Below are 7,464 nucleotides of genomic sequence, written 5' to 3'. Positions count from 1 at the left end.
GCACTATCCAGTGCGCCACCGGGCCGGCCCTAGAAGAAGATATTTCTGAGCATCTCTTATCACTGGTTATCATCGATTTGTGGGATGGCTCAACTGGTGAATTTATAGACTGTGATTGGTTGAATTCACTGACTTTGTGTTTCTTTCAACAAAAAAATAAACTTTAAAAATTTCCAGCTAGCTCTACCTGAATGCCATATTAGTTATTTTTAATCAAAGTACCATTTACATTTATGTTTGGCTGAAATATAAACATAACTAGGAACAGTTAGGGACAGGCATTTAGTTTTGATGTACTGATTTTTTTCACTCATTAAAACGTGGGAAGAGACAACCACATCACTAATTATTCCATTTTTATTTCTGAGAATTATGAATCATATGATAAATCTAATAGTCTCTACTACCAATACTAGATTTAAAACATTGCCTTTGTTGTTTAATTTAGCGTTTTGTTTTCTTGTTTGTTTCTAAATATCAAAGCTCCTGAATTAATTTAAAATACTTTTTAATAGACATTGTTTTCCTAGTAATACATAATACAAGAGAAAATTAATTAATTTTCAACTTGGTTTTAATATGTTATGCATATGTTGTGAAAGTTAATTTCCGATGTAAGCCTAATAGTTCTGGAATATGATCACCATCAAGGTAATGTTCCAGTACAACTTCATGTAATATGCTGTGGATAACTTTAACACATGAGGTTTCTTATAAAGCTTTTCTTTTTATCATTTTCCTTTTGTGTATGTGTCCAGTTAACACTTTACTGTCTCGACCAATGGATACAAAGGCTGTGCTCTGTTGCCCTCTTATCCCATTGACAAATATGACACTAGTAACATGGGAAATAATCCTCGAAGACAAGCCTGCCTGCAAACTCTCCTATAGGAGAGACACAAATGAGACCAGGGAAACCAATTGTACTGACAAGAGAATAACTTGGGCCTTCAGACCTGATCAGAATCCTGACCTTCAAATTGATCCAGTGGCCATCACTCACGAAGGGTATTATGAGTGTATAATGGCAGCATCTGATGGGAATTTCCACCGTAGATATCACCTCCAAGTGTTAGGTAAGGAACATCATATATTGTGGCATTTCAGAGCAGCAGATTTGGGACTGAAGCAAATGTCTCTTTAAATTCCATATTTGCTATGTTAAAACTGAAGCATTTTCCCCTTACACCTCTGCAGTGCCTCCTGAAATGACCCTGTTTCTACACAAGAATAGAACTGCGGTGTGCAAGGCAGTGGCAGGCAGGCCAGCTGCATGGATCTCCTGGAGCCCAGAAGGGGATTGTGTCACTGAGCAAGAATATTGGGGCAACGGCACAGTGACTGTCTGGAGTTCATGCCGCTGGTCACACAGCAATGTGTCTGCTGTGACCTGCTCTGTCCTTCATTTGACTGGCAACAAGAGTCTGTTCATAGAGTTGCTTCCTGGTTAGTAACTCTTCTAGTTTTGTGTTTGATTTTTCCTTTCTTTCAGAGGAGTTATGTTAAGAAGGAAAAAGAGTGTGCAGAGGAACTTCATTCAGTGATGCTCTCCAACCTCCACTTTCTCTCCCCTCCCTTCTTCCTTCCCCCAAATAAAGAGCAGATAAATTGGTTGTAAAAAGCCATATTTTAGAATGTGGTTCATTCTACTTTTAATGTTAAATTCTATAGTAGTAGTAAATTGGCTTGAGTAGTACACTCTTAAAAGAATATTTATGGTTTTAATTGAAGGATAAAGTGTAATTTTATTTATTTATTTTTGGTTTTGGATTTTGTTATTTTTTTTTTCTTTTTGCCACAGAACAAGATTAATACTTTTAAAAAGTCTCAAATCATAGAAAATGTCCTAACCAATATAACCAGAGGAAATTTAGAAAATTCACAAATGTATGAAAATTAAATAATATTCTCCTAAATAAACAATGGGTAGAAATAAGGATCACAGGGAAATCAGAGAGCACTTTGAGATAAAAATCAGTCTATCGTATCAAAATTTATAGGATTCAGGGCTCATGCATTGCCTAGAGGAAAATTTATGCATGTAATCACCTATATTAAAAATAAGAAAAATCTCCAATCAATAATGTAAAATTCTGCCATAAGAAAATAGAAAAAGAACAGACTAAACTGTAAGCAAATATAAGTAGAAATAACAAAGATTACAACAGAAATATATAAGATAGAGAATTAAAAACAATAGAAAAAATCAAGAAAGTCAAAAGTTGATTCTTTAAAAAGATCAACAAAATTTGCAAAGCTTTATCTAGACTGACCAAGGAAAAAAGAGTGAAGATCAAAATTATTAAAATGAAATAAAGCAGGAAACAATTACATTGTCATTACCATTTTTAGTGGTGGTAAGATTTAGTTTTGTTCTTTCTTGTATATTCGTGGTAGTGATTATCATTTTTTGTATTCCATAAGGATTTCTTGTAGGACTGGTGGTGTGGTGGTGAACTCACACAGTTTTTGTTAGTCTGGAAAATATACTATTTTTCCCACGTTTCTGAAGGTTAGCCCTCTGGGAATAGTATTCTTGGTTGGCAGTTTTTTCTTTCAGTGTTTTGAATATATCATCCTATTTTGTCACCTCTCCCAGGGTGATGGAGATGCAAAAGATTACTCAAAGCCCATTTCTCCTGAGCAGTGACAGGCCCGAAAGGGTTAATTCCAGAACCATTAAGAGAGAAGCATTCCTTGGAAATAACCTGGAGTCAGGTTTTCTCTCAGTATTTATTGTCCAGGAAAGAAAGTTACAGAAAAGGAACACAGGTGGTTACAAAAAAAAAACAGCAAGATAATTGCCATGGCAACACTTAGTTCCCTAAGAAACTCTAAGAAAAAGCTGAAGGTGAGAGGAGGAACATCTGCCAACCATTATCTTTGAAGCTTTTAGCTCACATACTTTCCCATAATTAGATTTAGCTGCACCAAGGACATCTGCTCTTAGAGCAAGCATTTTTGCTGTGTTACAATTTTTTATCTACAACAGAGACTTTAGTCCTGGGAAAGTTTTCTGTTTTTCCCAAGCTTAACATTTTTATGTGTTAGGCCCTGTGAAAGACATTAGCTTTATTAATGTTGGTATCCTCCACACCATTTTCTTCTGGCCTGTAGAGTTTCTGTTGAAAAGTCTGCTGTTAGTCTGATGGGGATCCCTTATAGGTGAGTCGACACTTTTCTCTTGCTTCTTTTAAGATTCTCTCTTTGTCATTGAGCTTTGCCAATTTGACTGTAATGTATCTTGGTGAGGATATTTTTGGGTTGAATCTGTTTGAGGATCTTTGAGCCTCCTGGATCTGACAGTCCATGTCTGTCCTTATACCTGGGTAGTTTTCCATTATTATTTCATTGGATAGGCTTTCCATGCTTTTTCCTTTCTCCTCTTCTTCTGGAACACCCATGATTTGGATGTTTGTGTACATAGGGTTGTCTGCTAGCTCTCTTAGATTTTCTTTATTTTTTAAAATTCTTTTAAAAATTTTTTGTACAGCAGTATCAGCTCCTTCCCGAAAGTTTCCAGCCTGCTGGCCTGCCCTACAGATTTCAGACTTGCTAGTCCCCACAATCACATAAGCCAATTCCTTGAAATAAATATGTGTGTATGCATGTGTGCATGTTGAAAATACTTTTGTCCATTTCATATCCTGTCTTTTCACTCTCTTTTTAGTGCCTTTGATGAGCATAAGTTCTTACTTTGAACTTGTATTTGTCAACCATTTACCTCTTGTAATTTATACTTCTTGTTTAAATCTTCCTCTACTCCAGAGTCTTAAAGACTTTTGCTTACATATTCTATGATTTCTTTCTTTTTTTTTTTTTTCATTTCACTGTGTTGTCTAGGTGAGTCTTCTAGTATTTCAGTGAGTTTCCTTAAGATTGTTGCTTGGAACTCCTTTTCAGTCAGGTCTGGTGTCCTGCTGTAAAGGGTACCAGATGACAAGAATACAGAATCACTGTATTATTTTGGTGGTGTCATATTTTCCTAGATTTTCATATTTCTAGTATCTCTCAACTGATGTTTTGTCATCTGGTAGAGTGGTTGCTTTTTCTATTACTCTGGAGTGGGGTTTGAGGAGAGAGACATCCTCTTCTTTTTCCAGTCTCCACTGGTGACTCTCCTTGTGTCAGTGCAGTTTAGTGTCTGGCAGGCTGCCTGCACAGTGGCTGTAACGACTGCTGTGGTGTTGAGCCACTTTTGCAGCAGCTGTGGCTGTGGTGGGCCACCTGTGTGAAGTGGTGTTTTGGCATACTCTCTTGACTACTTCTGGGCAGAGCGGGCTGCCCTTAGCTCCTACCTATGACCCTGGGTGTGCTCTCTTGCCTGCTTTGATAAAGTGTAACTTTAAACCAATACTATGGTTTTATTAGAAGGATAAAGTCATTCATAAATTGCCTTCATTAGTTTTTAATATGATAGAATTTCTCTTCCAGTCTCTTCCTGGTGGAATTTCTTAAATGTCTTATAATAACATCTATGATTTAGTTCATAATGTTAGTTTCTTTACTCTCTGCTCTCATCCTACTATCATTTCTTGTTCTTTTTAGATAATTAAATACTATTTTAATCAACATAGTACCCATAGTTTAAAGTCAAATTTTTCCATAAGGCTCTAATAAAAAACACAAACCTTACCCTTGTCTTTCCAACTCTTTCTAATTCCATCCTTATTCAACTCCCCAGAGGTAAGTACTTTCAAATCCTTAAGGATTTCTTCTGGTAATTTACTCAATTTTTTAAAAAAACGAATGTACTCATTCTGCTATTTCTTACTGTGTCTAATTTTGATATTTTGTACCCACTTCCTCTTATGGTAGATGAGAAGTTAACATCACCTTCTTCCCTTCCCTCATCCTTATATGTAATATAGAAATTTGTTAGTTAAATATCCAGCTTTCACATTAAGTTGAATATGAAAGTATTATGAAATGCTGAATCAAGTAATAAACTCAAGCTTTCTCTTTTGAGAAACTTTTTGTTTTTCTTGGACTTCATAATTGCTTCATTATTTTTGTTTCCTTAATAATGTGTGTACCTATTGTAAATTATCACTAAGGTCACCAACAAAAATAGAGAAGCCCTTAGTAATATTTTCCACATTGTCAGACTTATTAGGCAGTATATCAGTTACATTTTTTTTTGACAAAATCCCTTTTTGAATTTTTCTATGCCTTTGGTCCAACCTGTCCTGATTGCACTATTATTGTCCTGGACATTCTCTTTGCCTCAATTTTCTGCTTGATCCTGTTTCTATTTAATCTGAGTTTCTTCTGCCTTCCAAACATTTGTTTGATTTAATATCCTTCTTTCATCTATGAGACTTTTTTGAACTCTTTGATAATCCTTGGCTATTGATTCATTTCCAGTTGAGCACCAAAATGCTGTTTGGGAACTCTACTATCTGATATGGTGGCTTGTCAACTAGCTAGCTTCAATAGAGTGAAAAGGAGGTAAATGATTTTTTTTTTTAATTGGAAATTTCTTATGTATCTGAAGGTCTTTTTTCTGGGGCTGTTCAGACTCTTTAGAAAGTAACTCTCCAGTCTCTTGCCTTGGAAGGATAAGTCTATCAGTGTTCTGGGACTATAGAAGGGAGTGTTGTGTGTGAGTGTGTGCACACACTGTTCAGAACTCAGGCACTCCTTCAATATCTTTCTTCAGTCTAGCACTTCATCTCCACCATCCTTGAAGTCTGGATTCTTGCCTCTGGAGTCTTTGCAATTTATCTTCTCTAGGCGAAACTCCCTATTTTCTGCTAGTTGGGCAAGTTGTGCTGCACAGAGTGGGATTGCCGACTTGGCAACCTACCTGTACTCAGTACAGACTTTCAAAGAAGCCTCCAATGTTTAGCCTCAACTTTACCCTCCTCCACATTCCCCTCTTTCTATATTTGATGCTTCCTACTCCATCTTTCTGGAGTTGTGTGGACATTAGGTTTTTACTTATTCCACTTTGTAAAACATTTGCCATTCTTCTGTTCATTTTTAACCTAAAACAGGTTGAAATCTTTCATCTGTTCTTGTCTTTATCCCTCTTCTTTTTGTCTTTGCAGGTCTACACTTTAAATTTTTCTTTAGTAAATTTTAAGAAGGGAGAATAGAAAACCCTATGTATTTAAACTACCATTTTTCAATATGCATTCTTAAAGTGATATTTGTCATTAAATAAAAAAGAGTTTAGCAGTATTTACTGAGAAGCAGTATTAGCCATGGTTTTGTATGAAATCCCACTATCCAGCATTACAATATGATGTCATATTTATGGAATCTTAGAATTGAAGAGACCATCTAGTCCAACTCCCACATAGTACAGTGAACTCCTCTATGTCTTCCTTGCATGGTGGATCTTCAACCTCTGCTAGTACATGTGCAAGAAGAGAGAGCTCATTAATCTGGAAAAAAAGAGTGTCAATACAATGTGGTTGCTTTTAACAGTAAAGCCAAACATTTCTTTTTCAAATGAAATACTGAGAAATCCAGTACTTAAAAACATAAACTGTTGAAGAAAGTTGGAAGGACTGGATGCTAGCCTGCTCAGCCTCTCCTTCCTCCTTTCTGCTGACCCTGAGCTACATTCACAGAGGACCAGGAGCATAGTTTTAAAACCACTGCCTCTCAGAGCCGGCAGTTCCTTTATTGACTTGTGCACTTGTCACATTGAGCTCTATACTGCTGCCAGCAGCTAACAAATTTGCTGTCATGCATTCATTTTAGTTTCAATGCCCTGGGAGAATGGTGACTTCAGAATTAGGGTTATTTTTCTAACTACTTTCCTTAAAATAACTCATTTATTACTGAATGTTAGACATGAGAAACACTCTGCTCTCACTGTAACAGATCTAAATTTTATATCACTCCTACAGAAATTCACCATTCACGAATCCTTAAAGTAACAAAGTCCTGACGTAAGATAATGTCTTGCTGGAAGCTCTAGAGTCTGAATTCATAAAACAATTTTATTATAATAATTCTGTGAACTATTAATGAGTCAGAAGTGTTTAAAATAAAATTACGGAAATGAATTTTATGTATTGTGAGATATCCTTCAATCATATATGAGGGTACTTCAAAAGGTTTGTGGAAAAATAGAATTAAAAGTGAATATGAATCTTTCTATTAGCTTCTTGAAGTACCCTTAAGATGTTGTCTTTTTAGAGGTGCTTTAGGTTTATAGCAAAATTGAGTGAGAAGTGCAGAAAGTTCACGTGAAACCCCTGCCCTCACCCACACACAACCTCTCCCACTGTGAACATCCTGCACCACTGTGTTGCATTTATTGCAATTGATGAACCTACATTGACACATCATTATCACCCAAAGTCCATAGTTTACATTAGGGTTCACTCTTGGTGTTATATATTCTTTTTTAAATTTTTAAAAAATTTTTAAAAAAATTTTTATTTTATTTTGTCAATATACAATGTGGTTGATTATTGTGGCCCATTACCGAAAACTTCCTCCCCC

At 35.8% G+C, this 7,464-nt stretch overlaps 1 protein-coding gene across 1 annotated transcript in view; it reads left to right on the top strand.

Moving 5' to 3' along the window:
- Positions 1-7,464, top strand: part of LOC103606476 (cell surface glycoprotein CD200 receptor 1-like) — a 12,576-nt gene that overhangs the window by 2,162 nt on the left and 2,950 nt on the right. The window contains exons 2-3 of the mRNA XM_008591066.1: positions 759-1,076; positions 1,198-1,446. Of these exons, the coding sequence (XP_008589288.1) occupies positions 759-1,076; positions 1,198-1,446 (567 nt within the window). The remainder of the gene's footprint in view (positions 1-758; positions 1,077-1,197; positions 1,447-7,464) is intronic.

Source organism: Galeopterus variegatus, unplaced genomic scaffold (assembly GCF_000696425.1).
Source record: "Galeopterus variegatus unplaced genomic scaffold, G_variegatus-3.0.2 Scaffold6604, whole genome shotgun sequence".
Taxonomy (NCBI): Eukaryota; Metazoa; Chordata; class Mammalia; order Dermoptera; family Cynocephalidae; genus Galeopterus; species Galeopterus variegatus.
This window is presented reverse-complemented; position numbering and strand designations above follow the sequence as displayed.